This window comes from Patagioenas fasciata, chromosome 5, assembly GCF_037038585.1.
Source record: "Patagioenas fasciata isolate bPatFas1 chromosome 5, bPatFas1.hap1, whole genome shotgun sequence".
NCBI lineage: Eukaryota > Metazoa > Chordata > Aves > Columbiformes > Columbidae > Patagioenas > Patagioenas fasciata.
In genome coordinates, this window is record NC_092524.1 from 66,150,763 (window position 1) to 66,176,737 (window position 25,975).

Sequence of the window (25,975 nt, forward strand, 5' to 3'; positions counted from 1 at the left end):
CACATCAGGCCCCGCGGATGGTTTGCCTGGATCAGACACACTTCGCCCGGATCAGGCTTGCAGCCATGTGCATTTAATTGCGGCGGCATCGCAGCCCCGTGCGCGTTATGCAACGCACTCACCAGCTGGATATCCAACCTGTAGCCAAAACCAAAAGCCCACAAATACAGAGCCCCTCACCACATTCCAGTTTGGCTCCAGTCCCCAACTTGGTTCGTTCCTCTGGAGACAAAACGCTCAAGCCCTGTGGCCATTTACTTTATAGAAATAGGGTCAAGACCTAAAAGTGTCCGTTAACCCCTCTTAAAAGTCTCCATGGATTAATTTTTGTTCCTCCTTCCTTCCAGCATCCTGTTGCATGGAGAGCTCTAGCACAAAATTAAAAATGCACAGCTGAAGATGAAGCATCTCCTTGAGAAAACAAGGACACCAGCCCAACCGTGAGCCCTTCCCTTTGCTGCTCCATGTGCTAAATCCATTGGAGACGAGCAGCGCAGACGGAGAAACCCCAGGACTTCTCATTCTCTCACTCTTTCATGATTACACATCCCTGCTACAAGCAGGCAATAAAATCCTGCAGCCGCATCAACAAAATTAGATCAATTCCACAGCTACACATCCACATTTTAACCCGATCAAATAATTCCTCATCCTAAGGAACCTGGGGAATAGCTCTTTATGGGGAGAGCACGAAAGGAGACAGAATCGAATTAAAGATTCATTCAAATTAAAAGGTTCAATTTTTAAAAAGGCAGCGGCTGAGCAAGAAGGAGCTGGGGAATGTATTTCTTAATGAGCTCACTGGCAGGAGTATCTTTAATAATAGATCTGATGGGGGAACCATGTAACCCAGCAGCGCATGAGGCTTTTCCCTCCGCGCCGCAATAAACCGAACGGCATGTGTCCCCATGCACAGGTGGTTGTTAATGCTCCATCTGAGCCTGAGATTAAATTTCGGTGACCACAAGAAATGAGTGTTGTTGGTGTTACGGACAGGTCTGATGATGCTGAGCCAATAGGATGGGGGAGAAAAGGGAAGATAATGAATAGTTATGAAAGAAAATGAATAGTTCTATGATAGGACAAGGTCTCCGGTAACTTGGCTGTGACCCTGCCTGATCCTGATTTTCAAACAAACTCAGCAGAAGAAATGCTGCCTTCTTGAAAATACAGATGAGGATTGAAAAAAGGGAAGGTTTTTCCCCAGGGTCTGGCCTTACATTCTGGAGCAGCCTCAAGGCAGCTGCTCACAGCACGTATAGGACTTCTCCTTATAAACAGACCAGGATACATAAGGTGCTTGTTGTGATGAGCCCTCAGAGCATTAAAAACACAGTTGTATCACTTAGACATTGTAACCCCAAAATTTCATTTTCAAAATGAGATTTCTGTAACTTTTTCTAGGTGGGCGAGCAAAAACTAAATGGTATTTTACAGCTGTTATCCTTTTTTTAAAAAAAATGCAAAAATGCTTCCATTGCAAGGAAAACACACGTTTTGCACAAAAAAAAATGTAGTTTAAGCCCCTGGTGAGGGAGCTCTGAGCTGACAGCCTGGGCTGGGGGGTGATACCTCTCCTTGACCCATTTTGGGACTGAGCACCCCCACAGCCTCGCAGTCCCTCCGCCGGCTGCCAGCCCTCGCCCTCACCCAGACCCCTCCTTGTCCCGCTCCGAGAGCAGGTGATGCCGCATCACACAGAAAGGCCAGGTAGGGAAAGAGCTCCCAAGAAGAAAGAAATACCAAACCGCTTGTTTCTAACTCACGCAGGAGGCAGGGTCCAGTTTTAAAGAGCTTCAGAGCATTTCTCTGTTGCCTCAAACCTGCCCAGAAGATTCTTCCCAGCACCCAGCATCTCTGATGGGACTGATTGCCAGAGGCAAACCCTGCGGTGGATGGGGTGGGGGGTTGTGATGCTCACAGCTTTATTGTAGTTATTACAGGCAACTTCATCACCACCGCTTCAGCTCAGTTCTGCAGCTCTCCAGGCTCTTTCCCAGTCACAGAATCACAGGATGATTGGGATTGGAAGGGACCTTTGGAGATAATCCAGTCCAACCCACCTGCTAACGCAGGGTCACCAGAGCAGATCACACAGGTCAGTCCAGGCGGGTTTGAATGTCTCAGAGAAGGAGACTCCACAGCCTCTCTGGGCAGCCTGGGCCAGGCTCTGGCACCTCACAGCAAAGCAGTTTCTCCTCAGATTCAGATGGAATCTCCTGTGTTTCAGTCTGCCCATTGCCCATCATCCTGTCATTGGGCACCACTGAAAAGGTCCACCCTCTTGACACCCGCCCCTGAGATATTTATCACAGTGATAAGATCCCGCTCAGCTTCTCTTCTCCAGCTGAACAGCCCCAGCTCTCTCGGTCACTCCTCATAAGAAAGATGCTCCAGATTCCTCGTTATCTTTGTAGCTCTCTGTTGGACTCTCTCCAGTATTTCCTTGTCCTTCTTAAACTGGAGAGCCCAGAACTGGACACAGTACAATTGCATCAAACGTGCTGTCCAATATTGCATTCCCAAACAGCCCTTTCTGGGCTGAGGGGCAGTGCAGGAGGGGGCAGCCAGAGGAGACAGGTGCTGTGTGTGAGATTTACGTGAGCAGTTGTGGGAGTGGAGGAAAGGGAGGCCTTTGGGGCTCAGGAAAATCTGCAACTGTTTGTTTTCCATGGCGCCATCAAGCTCATCGCTCTCCTGCCGTGGACATGCAGAGGCTTCGCAGGAGGTTCCCGGGCACTGAAGTGCTGTGGGAAAGCAAGCTGGCAACAAGAGCACACAAAAGCTTGTCCAGGCATACAGGCAGGTGGGGAAACGGGAGGAAAACAAAGCGATTTGTGCTCCCCTATCCCCAGCCACAGATTGATCCTTTTTTTGACCCTTAATTTCTTAGTTGACTTCAATATCCCTCTTTTTTTCTCAGCAGTCTGGCTTATTTTCCACCCCTCATGAGAGTGATGGAGTGACCATTTCAACAGCTGCCTGCAGGCAGACTGATTGCAATATATAACACACATAGAATCATAGAATCATTTGGGTTGGACAAGACCCTCCAGATCATCGAGTCCAACCATCAATCTAACACTGTCATTAAACCATGTCCCTAAGAACCTCATCTCTGCACCTTTTTAACCCCTTCAGGGATGGTGACTCCACCACTGCCCTGGGCAGCCTGTTCCAATGCCTGACAGCCCTTTCTGGGAAGAAATTTTTCCTCATATCCAATCTAAACCTCCCCTGGTGCAACTTCAGGCCATATATATATATATACACACACATAAGCATCTATATGTATACCTATATATAGGTAGTGCCCTGAGACTCCCTAAGATGTGGTTACCCAAGGCCCACATCACCCCCCACTTCAGGTTTCTCCCTCCCTTCCATCAACTGGAAGGCATCTCAAAGTCAGGTTCAAGGCCTTAAATTGCTTCGCTGTCCTGGAAGACCTCCCTGCTCGCTGGAAGCGGAGTCTCCATTTTTGTGCCGCAGCCCTGGCCTTTGTAAGCCCCACTCAACCCGATATAGGATCTTGGTATGGGCATTTTACAGTGAACAATCACAGAACTGTTCAGATTGGAAAAGACCTTTAAGATCATTGAGTCCAATGCGGTGCCCCATCTATGAACAGGCAGGGTTGGGGAAGAGGCCCAAACTGGAGCACTGGGGTTTTCACGTTACTTTATGAATAGCAGCAAAATTAGAGCCCAGCATCTCTGTCCTGGGAATGTGGCACTTGTGCCATAAATGTGGATGGGTGAATTAAGCTCAAAAAAAAAGCTTGGAGAAACACCACACCAGGCTAAAAAATGATATTTTAAAATGTTAGAACCTGGGATAGCACTGGAGTAAACGGCTCAGAACATTCACCAAACCCTTCAAAACTAAATGGCTTAGGTGCCACCATGCTCTAACAAAGACCTCCGACCCGGACCATATTGTCCCCACGTCCCACCAGCCACTGGCTACAAAGAACAACCTGCGTCACTTGGTGCCATCAAAAATGTCACGGTACTTAGTCACTGTATTTAGCGCAGCTCTAAAGCATCACCTGCCAGCCTGGTGTCACATCACACCAGCTCCTGTTAACAAAACAGGGCAAGTCTTTGGCTCCCACGATGACAGGGTGAAAACCACTGGAAGGACATTAGCGCCAAGAACTGCAGTGCCGGCGACAAATGAGAAGCACAAACAATCCCGTCCTTACACACTGATTTTCTCATCCTCATTTCTCATTTTTCTCTATTGTTATTTCTGGTTCAATACTTTATTTCTTGCTTGTTTTACAATGTATGAGACCTGTAATATCACCAAGGAGCAAGTGTCATCATGTCTTTAAGATCCACCAGGATGGGGACTGAGTGCAGGATGGCTGGATCATCAAAATGCCGACGCCCAACTAAAGCATCAAGGAGCAACTTTCCCCACTGACACTTCACTTTCCCAGCATGATTATCCCCTGAGTCCTTGACCTAAAGGGGACTTTTGTGCTCAAGACTTTTCTGTCCTCATCAAAGCACCATTGAGGGCTCTCAGCCAGTTCCCGTGAGGGGGAATAGCCTGTTCCCATGTGCACTCTAAAACAAACACTTTTAAAAATTTTGGCTGCTGTATGACAAATGACCTCGGTCCCCACTTGGGGTAGGTCCCTTGGAAAGCAATTCCTAACAAGTTTTGGTTTTTAATTGGAAGGAGCCTGCATAAAAAGTTATAAAGAGGTTGCTGTCAAACTATACAGTACCGTAGGGAAAAAGCCTTTGCTTTAAAGCACAAGGAGGAATCAAGCGGGTAAGAAAAGCGATAACTTTCGCCAGTGTTCTCCTGATGAACCCAAGGCAGCTGAGCCTGGGGGAGATGCCAAAATAGGCAGCTCAGCTCCAACCCTCTTGCCATCACCTGCCCAAAACAACCACCATGCCCCTGCCATGGTCATGCAGCCCCCACCTTCACTCTTGCAAAGGATGTCCTGCACGTTGGCTTCCACTCCAGGATGGCTTCAAAAGGTTTGATTGAGCAAGAGATACAGGCAAAGGATCAGTCGCGTCATCACCTCCGGTCATGCACCCAACAGTTGCCCTCTCTTGCCGCCTCACGTTTGCCAAGCGCAAATAGAAGAGTTACAAAGAATAATGGAAATTGTTAGTTCTCATTCTGCAAAGGATCTGAGGGGGGTTCAGGGACCTCTGTGCACGTGTGGCTGCAGTGCCACCAATACCAGCCTAACTGAAGGTAGACTTCACCAGAAGTTAACCACTAGCAAAAGCTTCAAGGGCATCTTTCCATCTCTGGCCATAGATACGTTACTAGTGGTTTTACTAAATTTCTCCCAGTGTTTTTATTTTCTTTTTTTATAGCCTTATAATAACTTAAAACCACTTATTTTGGTGGAACGGGGGGTCTCTTTTGCTGTCCAGAAGTGAGGAGTGGATTGGCCTAAGTCAAGGTGAGGACAATCCCTTTCAAATGACATGAAACAACCAAAGCTCCTGGATCTACAGCATGATGGAGGCAGAAGTCTTTCTTCGCTGTCTCTCTTTGGAGAAATAAACACAATAAATATGATTTATACAGTAGCTCACAGGCTTAACAAAACATAGGTGACAGGTCAGTGGTTTTGCTGCTCCTGAAGGTGGGAAATCTGTGTGGTTACACTTACCCCCTTCCTGAGTTGTTGGCATATCCCAAGGGGAGCGTGATATTCCCGTGTTTCACGGGAACAGCGTAATATGACAGAGAGACCTAGAAATCCAAGGCCAGCACAAAAGCAATAAATACCAACCATAGCGCTGAGCCAATTAGCGAAACAAGAGAAAGCCAATTCAGCCTTGGGTTTTCATTTAAAGGCAGCAACAGCTCTGCTGCAGCCTCAGAAGCTCTCAGGCATCGGCAGCTCTCTCAGTTCACCTCCATAAACTCAGCAGAAAGAGGAAAAATACGTTCCAGCTCTGGGCAAAGCTGATGAGAAGCTGCAAAGCGGCTGAAAGAGGAGTCTGAAGGCAGATTAATGTGGGGATCGACAAAATAGCCAGAGCAGCCAAATGAACTCAGCTGGACATGTGAGCGGATCGATACGGATACGTGAGCAGCTCCAAGCCTGGCCGGTTAGCGAGAGCTTTGGAAAGGACAGATCGGCTGGGTCAAAAGCAGCACTTGGGAAAGGGAGACAGAGAACAGGGCTGGGGTCAAGGCTGACCTCATCTCCTCATTGCGTGAGGAGGAACCCCACACAAAAATCAAAGCACCGTAATACCCTACAAAAGACATGCACAAAAGCACGAGCAGACGTTTTTGTGCCAGTAGCTCTCACCCCAGCTGGAGGGATGTCTTCCAAGTTGAGAATTTAGTTCAGTTCTTGAGCTTCTACACAGTGAAATCAACACCTGTTGTCCCAAGCAGCAGCTCTGATTTGCTTTCATTAACCCATAAACAAATAAAGGTTTTAAATCAGCTTTTACATGAAGCTCCTGTATCTGTGCTTCTTGGCTTTAGGAGCCATGGCTTTTCTGAAATCCTCTTCACAAAAAGAAGGCACCAGCAACAAACTTTGCTGCTGCATGAAGCTCTCCTACTCCAGAAGTTCGTGAGAAACTTCTCATTTCAGTGAGAGCATGAACCCCAGCTAGCAAAAAACAGATTATGTTAATCCATATAGACACTCACATTGCAGCCAGACTTCATCAGTAACACTGATGACTTTGAGGCACCTCACTGAAGAACAGGCTTTGAAAATCCCCGATGCTGCTGTCTACGCACCCACTACCCTGGAAAATGGGGACATTTGGGATTTAAAGTAGGTTGTGCCACACCAGCTCACTGCTGTCCCAGTGTGTGGAGCACAGAGCAGCCCAACCTGACCTGAGGGGATGCAGGAGCTCAAAACCTCAACCCAGCACGAAGGGAGGCTTGAACTGGCCTGAGCACCCCGACACAGGGCAAAGGGCCCAGGGAGCACTGGCACGGGAGGGCAGAGGCAATGCCGAGCTGTAGTAGAACAGGCTGAGCTGGTCACCTAACCACAGCCTTGCCAGAGCCAGCTTTTATTGCTCCACAGGTACCCGGGCCAGCAGGTAACAGCAACATGGCAATGACATCAGCTCTTGATACAGCACAGTCTGCAAGAGATCCCTAATTCTCCCTCCGCTGGGGAAGTTCTCACATCTGGGGACGTGCTCTGTTTGAAGCCCTCCTAATGGTCCCCTGTGACTGTTTCCACAGCCAGTGGTGGACGGCAGGGACAGGAGCAGCCCCGTGGCTGCCTCGCCTGCCCCACTCTGGCTCTGCCAGGTGGTGGGCGGCAGCAGCGCCTGCACATCCTTGGCCTCTCCAGCTGAAATCAATAGAGTGGCTTCTCTTTTTAACCCCTCTCTTACTTTCGGAAGCTCTGAGCCACACCCCAGCTGAGAGCTGGCGTCATCCCCAGATATCCATCAGCTCCCGAAGCTGTGGTACCTCCTGACGGGATGCGGGCGGCTCATCTGGGAGGTGTTCAGCCAATCTGATTCATCACATCTTCACTATCTTCGACCAGGAGCTCTGAAATTTAAAATACTGTTTTAAAAAGCTGTTTTCAAATGGAGGAGGATATTCCCAGTGGGGTTTGGAGCCAGGCTGGCTGTAGTGGCATGGACCTACCTGGTGCTGGACCAAGGGACAACAGGGGAGCCATGGGTGCATTGGGCAGGGATTCAGATGGTTTGCGCCATCCTCTGACAAACCACAAACCCAGGGATTTTCAATCATTCCCCATTACCTCTGGTGACCCCTGAAGGATGCAGGGAAGGACCAGATGATACCAGCAGAGAGGCGGAAGCAGCAGATCCTTTTGTAGCCATTTCTCAGCTTGGTTGGAGCAGCGGGTGGTGGGGCTTTGGCACATTCATCCTTCAGACATCACCCGTATGAGATGCACAGGAATGGAGCAAACCTCCCTCCTCATACCCAGCACAGAGTTCCCCCACCCGTCACCGCCACCTGGAACAAATCCCTCGCTGGGACAGCAGCAGAGGACAGGAAGCGGGTGGCAGGAGAAATGATTTTATTTAATCTCCGTTGCAAGCATCAGGAATCCATGTGTAAACTGGCTTTGCAGCAACAGCACCTCTAAACAGCATCTCCTGGCTGAGCAAAAAAGCTTTCTGGTAACTAATAGACTTAATGAGAGCTCCGAAACTTTCTATTTCTAATTGAAAATCCCAAATTCTTAATTTCTCCATATGCTCACTGTCCTCCGATGCGGCACGTGATACATCTACACACACCAGCATGGGGTCTGAGAGCTGGAACGCTGTACCCATCAGTTCATCCGAAGGAGGAAGAGTTCTCAGATTAAAGATCAGCAAGATTTAAGAACTGGTAGAGGATTTATCGCAGTGTTTTTTGCACTCATCTGCTTCATGTACTCAACTGGGATATACTTGGAGTTGTTACTATTTGGGCTCTGAGAAGGAAGTATACAGCATCCGTCTACATTTCAATGAGACATCTGAGCCTACACCTAAATTCACCCAAGAGAAGGGTCTCACTAAACCCAGTGCATTCATATTGTTACAATGCAGGCATGTGTTTTAAATGTCTTGTGGAACTGAGGTTTGGGCGCAGTAATCCAAAATACTTTCACGTTTCTAAGCTTGTCCCCAGCCCTGCTCCTTTCAGAGCTTCTCCCAAGTAGCTCAAAACCTTTGCACATTAATTTTTCCAATTTGTACAGATACTGTGTCTGATTTACTAGCAGCAGCAGCCGAAACAATTCAAATATCCCCAGGGACAAAGTCATGGAAAAACAGCATTCAGTCAGGTACTTGGGCTGCATCAGAAATGTATGCGTTACCTTTACTCTTATTTATTCCTTGCTGCAAGAGTTCAGCTTTGCAGCCCTTAAACTATTCCATTTCTGAGCGCTGTTTTCTTCAGATGTTTCATTTGCCATGCAAAATGTAAGTATCACAGCTAAGAATTCCCATTACACGATTTGCCGTGCGAAATGTAAGTATCACAGCTAAAAACTCCCATTACACCAAACACCTTTTGAAAAAAACAAAAACAATACAAAAACACGCGAACAAATAAAACAACAACAACAGAAACCCCAACACCCCTAACAAAGATACCTAGCAAGATAGAGAAATAGCTGCCAAATAACAGACGAGACACAATGGCTGTCATGCCTCCATCTAATTTCACATTGTATTCCGGTGGGGGCCACCAGCAGATGTCCACAGCGCAGGAAAAGTCGAATCTGTGACAACTGTCTCACATCTGATAAAACCAATCTGAATTTCCAGCTAATTACCCCATGTGGGAACTGGCCTTCCAAGCCATCTCGCAGTGTACAAAATGCTCTCGCAGACAGAAGCCGGGAAGGAACATTTTAACACCAGTAAAACTTTGGAAGACGACTTTGCTTCCCCACAAAGCAGCCTAGAAACCCAGATCAGATTTTCTCTGCTTCTGTTTAAAAGCAGCATTCCCAGGCTGCATTTCCAGGAGGTTTTTGGTTTTACAGCTGTCATGACAGGAATTTTCTCAGCTTTGCGCGGTTCCCTCATATCCTGTTCGAACCGGCTTATCTCTGTTTAGAAGTGATGCTCCGACACGGCGTTCTGCAGGACCAGATGTTCCAGCTGATCCCCCATCACAGCGCCCAGCGCACTGCGTGGCCCCATTTTGAAACAATTAGCCTGTCACCCTTGAAAGAAACCTAATGGTTGGCTACTTGTGCACTTAAAAAAAAGGCAATCAGAAGTAATCTATGATTTATACTTTTTCCAAGTGTGCTAAGATGCTCTAAATTTACAGTTCATTAAAATGGCAGCGTGTCCCAGTTCAGCTGCTGGTCCCAAGGTTTGTTATCTGGAGAAACAAATCTCTAAGCAAAGTGGCTGGCAAAGAGCTTCTCCAGCCACAGCAGCGACAAAAAAATAAGAGAAAGAAAAAAGGTAAAGAGAATGTTTATTTACACAAATTAAAAGCTAATGAATTAGCAAGGAGTGTTTAGAGCAGTGGTGCCCACAGCTTTTGGAGCACAGACTGCTGTCGACACGCAAAATTTATTGTGGAACGCAAGGCAGTCTAATTACTAAGTCTTTACTGGAAGATGCTCTGGAGAAGATTGCAAACACCCAACTGAGGGCCACGTACCCGTGGTTGTGACTCCAGCCGTCTGCAGACGCCAGGTTGGGAACAGAGTGTGCAGGGCGCTAACGCAGACCCAGGGAAACACAAGACGTGGTAAATGGCTGTAGCGCCGTAAAAGTCAATGGAGCTACACGCAGATTTATATCAGCCAAGAATTTGATTCCCTACATTAAGCGGCAACAACACCCACAAAAAAAGCAACTTGCAGGCTGCTGTAATAAAATTATCTCCCTTTGATCTTGTTGAGATTCCTAATCCCACTTTGAGAAATTTATAAGAAAGATGAGGACAGACTTTTTAGCAGGGTTTGTTGCGATAGGACAAAGGGTGATGGTTTTAAACTAAAAGAGGGGAGATTCAGGTCAGACATGAGAAAGAAATTGTTGCCCCTGAGGATGGTGAGAGCCTGGCCCAGGTTGCCCAGAGAGGTGGTGGATGAACCATCCCTGCAGACATCCCAGGCCAGGCTGGACGGGGCTCTGAGCAACCTGAGCTGGTGAAGATGTCCCTGCCCATGGCGGGGGTGGCACTGGGTGAGCTTTGAAGGTCCCTTCCAACACAAATCATTCTATGATTCTGCGATCTCATGATCACACAGATCAAGACCAAAATGAGAGAGCACCCTGCACAGAGCCCATCTGCTGCCAACACATGTTCCCTATGTGTCCCTATCTGCCTTGTACCTTCTTCGGTACCTGCTTCTTCTCCTCCCCCTCTTCCCTTTCTCTAAGGGGTGCACACACATGGCCATGTGGGCGGTTGAGTAAAGGCCGATCTGGCAGCCCCATGGTTGACATTTCCAGGGCAGCGCAGGGTGCAGGTAACAAGGAAGACAGCAACAACTGAGTTCCCAGCATGGAGCAGCTGCCAGGCCATGTGTCCCCACTGACACACAGGCTGGCAAGAGAAGGTCCAGGCTGCCAGGACCAGGCTGGGCAGGAACAGCATCTCCAGGACCAGGCTGAGAGCCCGGGCAGGAACAGCTCTATAGAGGCAGACGGAGATAGGAGACAGGAGAGGGTTTGCTACAACCACAAGCTTCAATTAACTGAAAACAGCAGAGGCAGCCTGAAATAAAGCACCTTCTCATATCAGCCGACACTCAAGGCAACTGCATTTTCGACCATCAAAGCAAAACCAAAAAGCTTTGCTCTCTGCAATTGCTCACAGACCTGAGCTGGGAATTCTAGCGAGAGAAATGCTTTCTCAGGCTCTTGGAAGCACCACACAGCACAGACGTGCCACAGGCATTCCCGGGTATTATACACGAGTATCAGATGTAGAAGTTCTTTTCAGAAGTACATTCTACTCTCAGGTCTTAAAACAGGAGTAGCTGAACCGAAGGGCGGGAGGGGAACAGTGAAACGTTTGCAGGGACTCATCCGGTTTACTGCTAACTCCAAACATACATTTGGCAGCCAGCTCTCCTCAAGGAAAAATTGGAAGTTGAGATCTGCTCACTTGGAGGCTCTCAGGCCAAACTGCAAAATGACCCTTGGGGTGGGTTCATCTCCACCACCCCCTGATCCCTGCCATCCAGGCTCCCTTCCATCTGCTGGAGGGAAAGAGCTGCCTTACCCCAAAGGAGGCGTCTCCAAGAGCAGAGATGACTCACATCCTATGGGGCTGTTCCAAAAACCATGAGGAGGTGCAGAGCGCTACCAGAGACGGGGACATCTTCACTGCCCAGCAAACTGGATCCCACCCTCAGCAGACACAGCAACAACACCTCTGTATAGGCTTCCTTCTGCAAACACGCAAACAGTTGTTCTGTAACGAAAAGCGTGGACCCAGCGCTTATTCCCTCTGGAATATTCTTACAAGTTTCATCAGTGATTAAAGGGATTTTGGGTCCCCTCCACCCCCCAACCCCAGCACAGCCTTCCTGCCTCTGGGCTCTTGCAGGTACCCACGAGGGCAGCGCTCAGGGACCGAATCACCAGGGTTATAAATCTTTAACTGCAGCGAGGCATTGGCAGGGCTCGGCGCACTAATTCACCTCCATGTAAACATGATTATTTTAAATGAACTCCAGACGAGGTTTAACTGTAAAAACATCTCCAGTTTTTGGAGCATTTTTAAATGTTCAGCTCGGAGTTGTTTTCGTTACGGCAAGAACTTATTTCTTCAGTTTACAAAGAATATTTTCAGAATTAATGATGTCCCAACAACCCCCCAACTATAACACGGTGCTTGAATGAAAGTCACAAGTCTGAAAATTCAGCTGCAGTGGGATTTCACGGTCAGGATTTTCCCTTTCTTAGCCGGCTGTTCCTTTCCTCACAAGCAGGAATGTTTTCTGGTTTCAAAGCCAAGTCAAAGAAGAGAAGTGAAAACAGTGAGAGGTATTCACTTGGCTGCATTTCTTCCCATGTTTCTGGCACAGGGTTTCCATTATAGCTTGCAAGGAGAAGTGGCAGAAGAACATTGTGTATACACCGTAACGGTTGTACTTTCTCTGAACAGACATGCTTCCAGGAGGCGGCAGATGAAAGGACCGGTGTTACTTCAGACAGAGAAGAATAACATCTTGCCAGTTGTGTTTATTTGTAGGGAACCGTGATTTATGCTTCCCCGTTTGTAGAGGGGTTGAGAGAAATGGATCACGTGGGCTCTGTTTAGATAATCCCTGAGGAAATTCAGAGTATATCAGGCAGGGAGAGATGGAGTTTGTTCTCGTAGATGAGAGAGGCTGGGAAATGGCAGGGAGACGCGAGATCTCCTCAAGATCCTCGAATGAAGTTCAAGGCTCCGATTTTCTGAAAAGATTGAGTCTGGGTTGTGAGAATGAAGCAATTAAGGCAACAACAAAAACAGTCTAGATAGGCAGGGATGAACAGTCCCTTGTCATTATTTAATGGCCCAGCACAGAGAAAAAAAAAACAGAATAGTTTCTCCCTAAATGATCTTCACTGTCAAACAGCACGAGAAGATGCAAAACTGTTGCTACAAGCACGAAAGAGGGATCTGTCACCCTCTGACTCACACACCTGCTTTGTTTTCCATAAGGATGCCTCTTCGTGGTGTGCGCCCCATATCACCCCTCTGCACCCTCCTGGTTTTAGCAGGACTGGCAGAAAGAGACCAAATAAAGGTCTCCCAGAACCCAAACAAAACCACTGGCACTCCCTGCACTGAAAAAATAACCTTATCACAATTAGAGAAGGCAAGAGTGCGGCTACTTTCAAAAAGGAAGTAGTTTTGTTAATTGATTTGGGAGAGCAAAACAAAGCGAAACAAACTCAGCTGTTCAAAGCTTGGCATTGAAAGAGGCAATGGCACAGCAGCCGGAGCACAGAAGGGGAAATCCTCCTCAGTCTTGATTTGCAAAGCTTATCGGCCAGAGGAATCCCTTGCTCGGCAGCACCTGGCACCGTGCTGCCTAGAAAGCCGCATTAAACACTCGGTGTTAACAGCCGTAAGTGCTGCTCTAGCAGATGCTGGTTTCACAGCGAGCAGCGGGGTTGATCCGTGGCTCGGTGCCCGCTGCTTTGCCATGGGTGCTGATTATAAAAACACAGCAGGGAAGGAGCCGCGGCTGTGCGGCGTGGAAGGACTGGACTAGATGGTCTTTCGAGGTCCCTTCCAATCCCTAACATCCTGTGATTCTATGAAGGTCTTTACGCGACAGATGCAGGATGCTGAACGCCCTTCTCCAAGGGCACGTCACGCGGGAAAAGCCCAATTTCCAAGCCTGTCAGTATAAAACGAAGGGCAAAAAGAAAAATGACAGCATGCCACTCAGCCAGTAAAATCCCCAGTCACTGCATGAAGTGTCTCCCAGAACCCATTAAAAATAAGCTCTAAGTCATCATTTCAGTGGCAAGATTTTCAAGTGATCGAACAGTCGGCTATCCAGGTGATAACAGGCTGCAGGGTAAGTACAGCTGCACATATATTAAGAAACAGGCACCAAGTGGTGGCAATTTTTCATCTGACGGTCAGAAATCGGTGTGCCGAGACGGTAGAGCAAGGACTGACCCTGGCACATCCCTGCACAGGGGGCTTTGCCTGCAGCCATTTCAAAGCAAAACATTTGCAGGGCTTTAGTTCAAGCCATTTCAAGGTCTTCATGATCCCATCAATGTACTCGACAGCTTCAGTGCAAGACCTGTCAACCTGGAAGACCTCCAGGCCTTTCGGGTGAAGTCTGATGAGAATGATGATGCTTTTGTGCCCCAAGAAAGCTCTACAGAGAGGTGAAATAGCACCTCTTCTCAAAACAGCCCTTTCTTGGACTGGAAATACTGGGCAACGGTCTCCTCCATGAACATGGTGCCTCACAGGCTTCTGATTCCACTTCTGATTTGACTTTTACCTTCTTGTTTCTAACCTAAATAAAAAGCAATGTATAAGGAAGGAAAATAACCCCTGAGCTGTAAGAGTCCACTTTCTGCACTCATCTCTCAAGGCAGAGGATGAGAGCGAAACGCAAAAGCAGGTTTCACATTCCACTCAAATTATAACAAAAAGCTCTAGATATGGACACAGGATTGTGGGTTTGTATCAGTGCCATCACAGGAGCAGGGCCTGGGACATTATGAGGGTCTCTGCTCAGCTGGTCACATCACCATAGTGAGGTTTCATTTGGGATTGTCGTCGTTGGGTTTTTTTGAGATTTCTGGAAAAGGCTTCTTTTGCAATTGTCACCTCACTCAAGGATGCCACATCATCAAGATTCAGACAAATGTCACGGCCACATATGCAGGACCAAAGAAACAAAATCACATTCAAGTCCTGGAAGGTTGGAGGAGACATCAACGCATCATCACAACAACAAATATGTTAGAGACAACTTTTAAAGGTATCTACATCAGGAGCGCAACAGAAGAAGGGGAGGGAAGACAAAGCGAGTTCCATAGGAACACGCCTGCCAATCAGTACAAATCTCACAATGCTTATACAATAGCTTTCAGTCCCCCACACTACACACTGTTGGACACCTATAGAAAGGATGAACTTCTTGTATCATATCAATTCCATAGGATGCAATCCTCCCACCTTTCTGTCTTACACTCTTGTGTCGAGTGTTAACAGCAAGGTGTTAAACGGCTGCAGGGTCCCAGATCTTAAATGGCTGCATTTCAGACCGGGATCCAGCAGATTTTTGCACACGTGTAATTTTAAACATCTGAGTCCTTTAATTCACAGGAAGGAGGTTGGCACATACATCTTTACCCAGTCAGGACAGAAACGTTGCCCTGTAGTGATTTGTAAAGCACCTTGGAAAGTCAGCACAGGTTTTTTGCAGCTGATATTGACAACTTCCATCTCCAAGCTATGAAGGTGAACAGGAATAAAGAAAACTCGCTTTATCTAATTTCCCATAATTCAGATAATATTAAGCGTGCATGTGGAATTCTCTGCTTCCTATACTGAAAACTAAGTCAACTGAACAGGGGAAGGATGACAGTGGCATCAAATTACCTACCAGCTTATGGCTGCGGTCCTGTCCAAGGAGCCAGGAATTGCGTGATGTCCCCACAGATCCACCTGCTCTGTTTATTGCTGCCATCCTCACCATGCAGCATCTCTCTTTTTTCTTCACAGAAGGGGAGAGAAGGAGAAAAAAGGCCTCTGGATTTTGAGCACCTCACTTCCAAACAGCCACATTTTACTTACTAAAGTCAGAAAAAGATGCTCTGCAAATATAAATACTCCTGACATCTCAGTTTTGCACTTTCCTATCCTGCAAGTCCAACCCATGAACAAACACCTTGGTCCTCATCCTTTCCTAATGAAAGACATGAGCGAGCTTCACCAGGAATTCAGTCAAACCAAAAAATAAAGCCAGGGTTTTGGTTTCCATGCTACAATCCTGAAATCCAATAACCCCCTTCCACACCCCCACCTTCTGCTGCTGAGAATTAACTGAAAAATATAGCTGTATAGAGGCGGGTTTTTAATACTTTTCCTGGATGGAATTCTATTTGATGCTGTTAAGCTTTGATGACATACCCCAATGACTTGCTTGGAAAAAATCCATTTAGCAAGCTTGCAAATCATGCTGCTTCAGTTCTGTGAGTGCCCATGAGAAATGTGCATTTTCAATCATAAAAGCTGTAGAAACAAAATGGAACTTGGAGACACAGACAGATGAATTCCTTATCACGGCTTGGCTGTGTTCACAGAACATGTGCTTACCATTTCAAACTCCGGAAAACTATTTACAGGGATCTGAAATACAAGACTGAATCCAAAAGGAAGAAATAGATAAACTTCTAGAAGATACTTCCCCCCCCCCCCCATTTCAAAGGAAAAATTGAGACTCTGATTAAAACCAAAGCAAAAACCACCCCACCCCAACCCCCAACAGCTTTTAGCCTTTCCTAGGAATATAAATACTTGTAATACGATCTATGCACAGGGTGCCAGATTTACAGAGGTCATCTTATGTTTATATGGCAGGATACTTCATTTTGGGGAAGGAAAAGTAAATAGTTTGCACTTTCTTCACCTCTCCAAAATTATTTTTGACGGGGAAGGGCGGAGGCTGCAGTGGGGATGAACTATTAGCACATCCCACTGCCCCAGGGCAATCCCCACCAGCAGACAACCTTTGAAGCCCAGTGCCAGGCGCCCAGGAGCTTCCAAAAAGCTCCATCAGTCACGTCGAGCTGGGAGAGAACATAACTCTATGGGGAATTTTCTAAACTGATTGAAAATGGCCTTCATTGGGCATTTTCTGACATGTTTTCCTAAAAGCACAGCTCACTTCTACAGGATTCAGTCAATGACAATGACAACACCATTGATTTAAATGTGTTTGTTCCCAAGAAGAGAAGAAGAAAAGACATAGAGCAAAATGTGCGTGATGCTGAGCACTGCACAGTGAAACGTGACACAGTTATTTTCCTGGTGTGATGAGACAACTGCCTCTTCCCCCAGCCTGGGCTGTCTCATCCCTTCCTGAGCACCCTCCTTGCCTCTGTATCCATCTGCTGTCTCCTGTCTCATCCTCCTTTTGTCAGCTCTCGGCATGTTCTCAGTTTGATTCTTGTACTTTGTTTAGTAAAGCGCAGTCCTGATCCAGGTCTACAGCTCTCGACACAAGAACAGTACAACTCATTTGTTATTTACACTGCAACAAAGGGGGCCTAAATTATATATTAGCATCCTAAAACACCGAGCAGATTGACAGAGCCCCTGGAACATAATTTCATAAAGGTTTCCTCTTTCAGGAGAGCTGTTTTAAGAAGCTCTTGCCCTCCCCTTACATTTAGTTATCCTGGCAGTTGGTTTAGTGCAAACACTTGATGCCTTGCTGTAGCGAATTGATGCAAGGTAAAAGAGTTATCTCCACCTTCCCCAAAGAGGCTGCTGGTTTTCACAGCACTGATTGCATCAATAGTCCGATTTATAGCGCAGTTTCACAGACAGCAGCATCACCACAACCTCACAGATACTCTCCCTGTGCTCCTGGTGGCTTGTCACAGCATAAGAACATCTAAAAGCAGCTTTACCACAAGAGAAAATGTTCGTGGCATCGTATGTTGAAAAACAGCTCCCAGTGATGTCTCATTTCTGGTTTGTTCTTTTGTTTTAAAGTTATGTTGCATTTTCACAAAGCCTCCCACGCTTTTATCCCCCCCCCAAATCTGCTATTTGTCAATTTGCAAGTCTTCAGACACTCCAGATTTATACAGTTTGGATGCTCCATCCCTGCAGACATCCCAGGCCAGGCTGGACGGGGCTCTGAGCAACCTGAGCTGGTGAAGATGTCCCTGCTCATGGCAGGGGTGGCACTGGATGGGCTGTGAAGGTCCCTTCCAACCCAAACTATTCTGTGATTCTAAGATAGACGAGAGCACAATCTGTAAGAGATGGTCTTTAATCCTCTGGATATTCCCAACCTTGAACAGTTGAAGCGCTCTCTTTTTCCATTTTCCCTTGCAGATTTTACAGCAAATCAACTGAACCTTGTGGTAAATGAGATCAAAATAAAAACAAACAGAACTTCTAATCTTTCTCTATTACAGAGAGATGAAATCAGTGCAGGCTCCATAAAATAAGAGTAATGGGATCTGTTCACGGTTGCGAGTATCTGCAAGAACAAAGTGCCTCTAGTAAGTGATGCAGTGAAGCTGTGCCGATGGAGTTATGCTCCCACGTCACAAGGTACAACTCAACCCAAAAGGAATATTTTTTTTCCTAGCTGTTAAGATATGCTTTCATGGCCCATGTCTTTGAAAGTGCCACAGTATCTTCACAGGTATTCCATGAAATATCCCATGAAAAGCTCAGACTGGATGAGGAACAGAGCAAAAGCTGCTTGGGGCAAAGGGAGCACTGGAACAGGCTCCCCAGGGAGGTGTCACGGCCCCAAGCCTGACAGTGTTCAAGAAGAGACTGGACAACACCCTCAGACACACAGTGTGACCTGTGGGGTTGTCCCATGCAGGGACAGGAGTTGGACTCGATGATCCATGTGGGTCCTTCCAACTCAGGACATTCTATGATTCTACAATCCTACCTTCCTCCCCAGCTGCTGCTGGACTGACCACAGTGTCCTGATTGAGGTGATATAAATGGAGCAGTCTCAGAGAGGGTGGTAATACGTTCATGTGCTCTTTAAGTTTACCCTTATTCTGGTATTTCAGACTAGAGGTTATAGGGCTTCTGAAGGGCTGAGACTGCAGCAAGCAGCTCTGTCTGATGAGAAAGAGAAATTTACATTAAAATATGTGAATAAATAACCTTCCCCACACAATCTCTCATTCAGGCATGTTCCAAGATGGGAAGAAAAAATCTTTAGGGAAACAGACATCAAAATGCTGACAAAAATCTGATTCTAAAAGAAGAAATTCCTCATAATAACAATAAAAACTCTAACGGTCTCTTCTAAACACGATTTTGAATTACTGTCTTGTGATAGCACTGTTCTAAGGATGAACGAGCTCTGAAGATATCTAGGAACACAATTTTTTTGCAAGCTTTCGTTGCAAATATATTTTCCTCTCGCTCCACATTTCAGCAGTAGTGACATTATACTGAGCTAAATACTTTTTCCATCAGTGAGGCACACTTTTGCCATGGATTTAAATACCTATCATTTCCCTGTTCTTCTGTATACGCAATAAATAGTTAAATGGCCTTCACCTTTATTGACTTAAACTTACAACATTTCTGAAAGAATTGCATTTTATTTCTTTAAAAATATTTGATCTATTCACAAGTAGAATCATTACCTAAATTTATAATCATAAGAAAAATAGTAGAAAATCAACAGTACTGCAAGACTGGTGTTTTGATGAAACATCCAGACTATCACGCTTGGCAGACAAATGTACCAATGACAAAGTCTTCAGACAGCGACTGTCATAAAAAAGCCGTAAGCTTTAAAATGTGTCCGTCCCTGAAGAATCTGGATCGCCACATATACTACTCACACTCTGTGTTTGGTTATCTGCCTTCATGGACGGCAGCTTCGCCGACACCTTTGCTGCAGAAACATCTGAATTTAAATGTGGGGCAGCACTCTTTCCTAAAAAAAATACAAAAAATAAAAAGGAGAACAAAACACATTATTTCAAACAACAAAATGGTACTGAAGTCATCCCCATGTTGCATCACTCCATGGAAATAAAAAGAGAGACAGCTCTACTGTCCACAGTTTTGAGGCATTTCAAAAAGTGCTGGTTTAGCCATCAGTTCTCTCTATTGGGTAACAAAGGGATGAATTTATGGGCATATATAGACTGGGTAGTATTTACATATAGATATAACATACATATACACACACATATACATATATAATCTCCGGTAGGCCCAGAATAATTTCAAATATGTATACCAGTGTTTCCCACAGAAATGAAATGCGATCTGTAGATACTCACAGTATTTCTAAATTCCATTTATATGTGGTTGTCTGTTTGCATCAAACATTTAGAAAACATTCAGGTTGTTCAACACCACATTTCTATATATAATCATAACAAGCAAATGAATCCAAGTTGAAGCCATTGGCTACAAGCCCTACAGAGAAAAACCCGCTGTCGATGCTTCAGCTGCCCAAAACGCAAGTGAGAAGTTGTTTCAGCTCTTCCCTATCTCCAACCCATTTCCCTGACTCATTAAGGGTCCTTCTTGCTATTCCTTTGTGGTTTATCTCCCTTCTTTCATCCTCTGACAGACTCCAGAGAAAACGTCTCCCCAGAGATGTGGCTTGCAGGACTTTACAAGCCACATTCATCTTCCAGCAAGCCTGAGATGGCACTTGGCCACTTCCCATTCTTGCCATCTGACCCTGCAAAATGTGGGGTGTCCTGGAAGAGGAACAAGCCCCCTGCACAGCCCGACCAGCACCTCTTCACCCAGAGGGTGCTGGACACTGGAACAGGCTCCCCAGGGAGGTGTCACAGCCCCAGGCCTGACAGTGTTCAAGAAGAGATTGGACAACACCCTCAGACACATGGTATGAATTTTGGGGTTGTCCCGTGCAGGGACAGGGCTTGGACTCAATGATCCTGTGGGTCCCTTCCAACTCAGGACATTCACTGATTCTGTGCCAGCAGTAGTGGGGACACGTCCCAGCACCGGCTGCTGAGCAGCTGGGGGAGATCTCTGCAGGGCTGGGAAGTCCCCACATCTGGGAACGATTGGAGGGGTGGGAGATGGGAAGGGAGAAGGGTCATGAGCCAGAGTTACTATATTTAGGCAGAGGAAGGAGATAAGATGAATCAGTTCATGGAGCTGGGGGAGGAAGACATCAACCAGGCTACAGACACAGGATGAAGGAAGACGGGAGAAGTGGCACTGGATGAATGGCACAATATTCATAAAGCTACAGAAAGAGCGTTTTGTGATTGTAGTTGTCCTTGGGACAATTATTTTACCTGCAAAACAAATACACGAGTCTGTGTACAATAGCAAAGGCTCTCTTGGAGTTCGCTCTGATTCCAGTAAGCTCCAATGATTTTCCCTTCCTCTGTGATAGACTAGGTAATTAGAACACTAATTTCCCAATAAAACCAAGAAGTTAGGCTTTCTTTCACCCCAGTTAATTATCTACAATGTCACCGTACTAGTAAACTGCTTTCAACTGCTTTGCAGCAAAGCATGCTTCAAATGGCTAATTAAAACAACAAAAACCCACTGCTAAAATAAAATTTCATCCCGTGTTTTTCATGCTAGAAGAGCTGCCAACAGCCTGGGAAGTCAAACGTGAATGAGGCCAAAGACAGTAAAGCCAGGACATGGAGCAACCTGTGCCAGCCAAGGCTCCTGCCCCTCGGGAAGGCAGCAGGAACACGAGAGCAGTTTTTGTGTCCCCAGGGAACCAAGACGTCACCTGCCCGTCACAGCTGCTTACACACTGTGCGAGACGCAATGTCCACAGTTTCACTAGACTGTCCTCACTGCCTGGACAGCCTTCGTCACTCCCAGGCTGAACTCCTCGACAAAGCACAGCTGCCAGCATTTGGGTTGGCATGAGCCTGAGCAAACCTCACACACAGAATCATGGAATAGTTTGGGTTGGAGGAACCTTCCAAGCTCATCCAGTGCCACCCCTGCCATGAGCAGGGACATCTGCACCAGCTCAGGTTGCTCAGAGCCCCGTCCAGCCTGGTCTGGGATGTCTCCAGGGATGGAGCATCCACCACCTCTCTGGCCAACCTGGGCCAGGCTCTCACCACCCTCAGGGCCAACAATTTCTTTCTCATGTCTGACCTGAATCTCCCCTCTTTTAGTTTAAAACCATCACCCCTTGTCCTATCGCAACAGGCCCTGATAAAAAACCTGTCCCCATCTTTCTTATCGGCCCCTTTTAAGCACAGAAAGGTTGCAATAAGGTCTCCCTGGAGCTTCTGTTCTCCAGCTGAACACCCCAACTCTCTCAGCCTGTCCTCCCAGCAGAGCTGTTCCAGCCTCGGATCGTTGCTGTGGCTCCTCTGGCCCCATGACACGTGAGCACACGAGGAATTCTACATCTTCTGAACACGATTCAGAAGCACATTCACAGTAACACCACAAAGATGGGCAAGGAAAATCTTTTGTTTTTTCCAGAGGTACTTCCACAAGCTGAGTCTGTAGCCATATTTGAGTGATAAAAATAGGTTATTCAGATGGGGAACTGAAAAAAAGCAAAGCGTTTATTTGGTTAGACGTGAAGCTGACACGCATAAAGACATGAACGTGTAATGCCCGAGGAAACTTTGTAAAGCATCCTAGACGCTAAAGCAACTCTCCAACACCGCATGTAGTTTGATGCTTTCAAAGCTTGGTGACAGTCATGTCACATTCTATGATGTCACTGTTTCACCAGCTGTTTTCAGGTTTCTTTAAAAAAAAGAGGGGAAAAAAAGATAATATTGCCTTATCCCAAGGCTCTGTATTAACTTCTGAAGTATCTGATTTTGGGGTGCTGAAAGAAAGTTTCCTATTAGCGTACATTCTTCCTAACACATACTCTAGTATATTTTATAGACATACTGTAGTTCAATTTTATGATAGACATAAAACGCTGAAAGAACAGAAAAATTAAAAGAACAATTCCATCTACTTGCTCAACAGAAAAGTTACCAGGTCCTGAGGTATTGAAATATCCTGAAAGATAAACTTGAAAATAACTGAAATAAAATTTCCCTTTTTTCAAAGACAGAAAACTGAAGTCTTTGATTCCGTTAGATGGAGGCAGAAAATACAGAACCTGGATTTTTTGCATTTTCACTGTAAAAAAACCCTATGGGTATCCTACTGCATGGGAGATTCTGCTCCATGACTGTAACTTCGCAGACTAGAAAGCCGCTAGTCCTGAAATTCTACATTGGCCCCAAAATACACCTAAGTTGTATTCCCTCTCACATATGTTATTAATGCTGTCTGTATTCGCCTTTTGCTGCACACCGGTGACAACACTTGTATAGCCCCTGGCCAGCTCCTTCATTAAGGATGTGATATTCCATTTTATCTCTTCCCCCCATCAGGGAACAGCTCATAACCACTATATTAAGATGTTTTCCTCTTCAACACTGAGCTCTTCACCGCCACAAATATGCAAATTGCATATAATCTTTTGATATACTGTAAAAATGGAATGGAAAACTCCTCCATCTCCAAAGCAGTGCGGGGCAGGCAGGTGATCTTCACAGCCTTTTTCCTCTTTATGGGCTCTGGAAGTACTCAGTACAATTTTGTAATCATGCACTTAGCTGTATTTATTAAAAAATGTCCTTGTTAAAATCCAATAAATGGAACATGTGGCCTGAGGTGACCTCCAGCTCTCCAAATTCATTGTCACCATCTAAGATAATACTTTCATAGAAGCTGTGCAAAGCGACACTCTTAATAAGCGTGGAAGGGTCCTTGACTGGTAGAAACTCAACAGTGACTGAAAACATCTTAGTGACCCAGTGACGGAAAAGGTCAGCTTTCAGATGAGAGATTTTTCCTGTTCTTGGCAATGTATAACAAATTCATGTACAGTACTAAATTTCCAGATCTTTGCTTAACAGAAACATAAAAATTAATGGTGTGTCAACCATCCGGTGACCTGTGAAGGGAGTTTTTTTCTCTAAGAGGTACCGTCACACACAGAGTGTGCTCTATGCAAGTGTCTTGTGAATGTATGCCAAATGGAAAAGGAATTAAAGACACTAAAGGGAGGTTTGGTTACTAATACCATATGGCAACAATAAGAACAAAGAAAAATGTTTTAATCTTTCTTTTTAGATTTTTCTATTTGGCAAAATAAAAAGACTAAACAAGTCTGACTTTTAAGCCAAATAAAAACCATGTGCTTTAACTCCTTCAAGTTGGTGTTCATACATTAAATAAAACTTCTATTTTTAATCTCTCGGGAGGTAAGCCAGACCTATAACGTAAGTGGAAAGAGCTATCTTCAAGACAGTAAATAGGGAGGGATTTGAAGGATCAGGACGCAGGTTATTGTTTCAGTATAAAACCAGAGCCATCATTACTGTAGTTACCTACATATTACTTCCAAAAATGTAAGAACAACCATCGCTCCCTAGCAAACCTCCCTCTACTCTCTAACGCAACAACTGAAGCAGCAAACGTCTAACAGCAAGAATTCAGTTCCAAGCATACGTAAAAAGAACCCAGAGCAGTGCTCTCATTCCTTTAATAGCACGGGTTGATATGAATGGCTTGTTTCTTCTTCTGCCAGATTCCATCTGCTTCACTTTGTTTATCACTGACTTCAAAGTTTAAAACACTGTCCCAACAAATAACTTCCTCCAGATGGCATTATCTCCAGTGTTCCGAGCACTGGGGATAACGTAACACCTGCAGGGCTGTTACTCAGCATCTTAAAATCTTCAATGAAAGTGGTTTGGTTTTGTTGTTTGGTTGGGTTTTTTCTAGTGTCATTCCCCTATTTTGCTTTTTCCCTCCAAAAATCATTCTCCATCTGGGATATAGTTACAAAGACCATTAGCAGGGAAACAGAGTTGTCAGAAACTCTTTAGTGACTATAAAGTAAAGCAGAAGAATGCGCAGAAGACCAAAGGTAACAGAACCACTATCAGCAGAAACACTTTATCTGCTCCTCTTACCTGTAGGTAAAGATGTGAGATAGGTATTCGTGCCAATGCATGTCCAATCCATGTCTCCATGGATACCTGTAGGGTACCAAAGAAAAATTCACTTATTTTCATACCGGGTTGTACAGGCAATTTATCAAGTGTAGCAACCCAAGAAGCAGCGTTTTTAGCAAAATCAAAACGATTCCAGATTTGCTGGGCGAACATATACCGCTAAGAAACAGCCATATTTTGATGTAAGCAATTCTGAGGGCTACACTGAAAGGCAAAAATACACTGCGATGTCAGTCATGTTGCTAATTATAAGGAACAATATTGCCAGTCCAGACTCATGCCTAGTTATACCCTGTATATTGGCTACATAACTCAATGCTGCTGGAATGTATTGACTTACACAATTGTGAGTGGCTATGGTACGGAACCAGCCACATGGCCTCAGGATGGTAAGGAATACAACATTGTCAGAAATTAGCATGACCATCACATTTTTCAAATAATGCAATTGTTTGGACAAAATGGCCTCGAGTTGCACCAGGGAAGGTTCAGATTGGATATTAGGAAACATTTCTTCACAGAAGGGCTGTCGGGCATTGGAACAGGCTCCCCATGGCAGTGGTGGAGTCACCATCCCTGGAGGGGTTGGACAGATGTGATGAGGTTCTCAGGGACATGGGTCAGTGCCAGAGTTGGGTTATGGTTGGACTTGATGATCTTAATGGTCTGTTCCAACCAAAATGATTCTATGATTCCATGAAAATTATTCTCAACTCATTAGAATCAGGAATAATACCACTCTTCAACTTTTCTAGCCCTGGCCCATGACTACCTTGAAGCCCTATGGACATTTATGTTATTGTGGAGAAGTTGCCCTCTCAGTTCTGCTAGAAATGAATAAATCACCTTCAAGCAGGAGTGCTTTTGAGGGCAGGGACTCTGTTCCCATCGTGTAAAGGCTTTGCCAAGCGTCATGCCCCTGGTGCAGGTGAGAGCGCTGCCTTCCACCCGGACAGAAACCCAGAAAGCAAGAACAAGATGCTCGGCAAACACACCCACTTCTGTTCTTGGAACTCCAAACCAGATTGCCCCAAACTTCCACCACAAACAGAACTGACTCTAGGTGAACTCAGGCCAAATTTCTAGGGTTGAGTTACACGAAAGGGATAGATTTACAATTAAAACACTTCAGTGGTTCTACAGAAATGGACTGACATCTGCAGGACTCGTGCCAAAAATGTCTGGATTTAAAAGCATGAGTCTACTGCTTGAGCTGAAAAAACACAGTTTCATTCTCAAAGGTTTCAGCCAACTCATAAACCTCCATAAGTGGGTCACAGACA

The 25,975-nt window shown here is 45.7% G+C and overlaps 1 protein-coding gene across 15 annotated transcripts in view; it reads right to left on the reverse strand.

The window, feature by feature from the left end:
- The window catches only part of KIAA0586 (KIAA0586 ortholog), a 119,484-nt gene that overhangs the window by 23,256 nt on the left and 70,253 nt on the right, over window positions 1–25,975 (reverse strand). For 11 of the 15 annotated variants that reach the window (XM_071809774.1, XM_065839351.2, XM_065839350.2 and 8 more), the window contains exons 31-32: window positions 24,651–24,716; window positions 19,524–19,618 (exon numbers count right to left, since the gene is read on the reverse strand). In XM_071809774.1, coding sequence (XP_071665875.1) covers window positions 19,524–19,618; window positions 24,651–24,716 — 161 coding nt within the window. Of the gene's footprint in view, window positions 1–12,226; window positions 12,894–19,257; window positions 19,619–24,650; window positions 24,717–25,975 lie in introns of those variants that run through there. The other 4 variants (XM_065839349.2, XM_065839348.2, XM_071809775.1 and 1 more) reach the window with 3 other exon arrangements.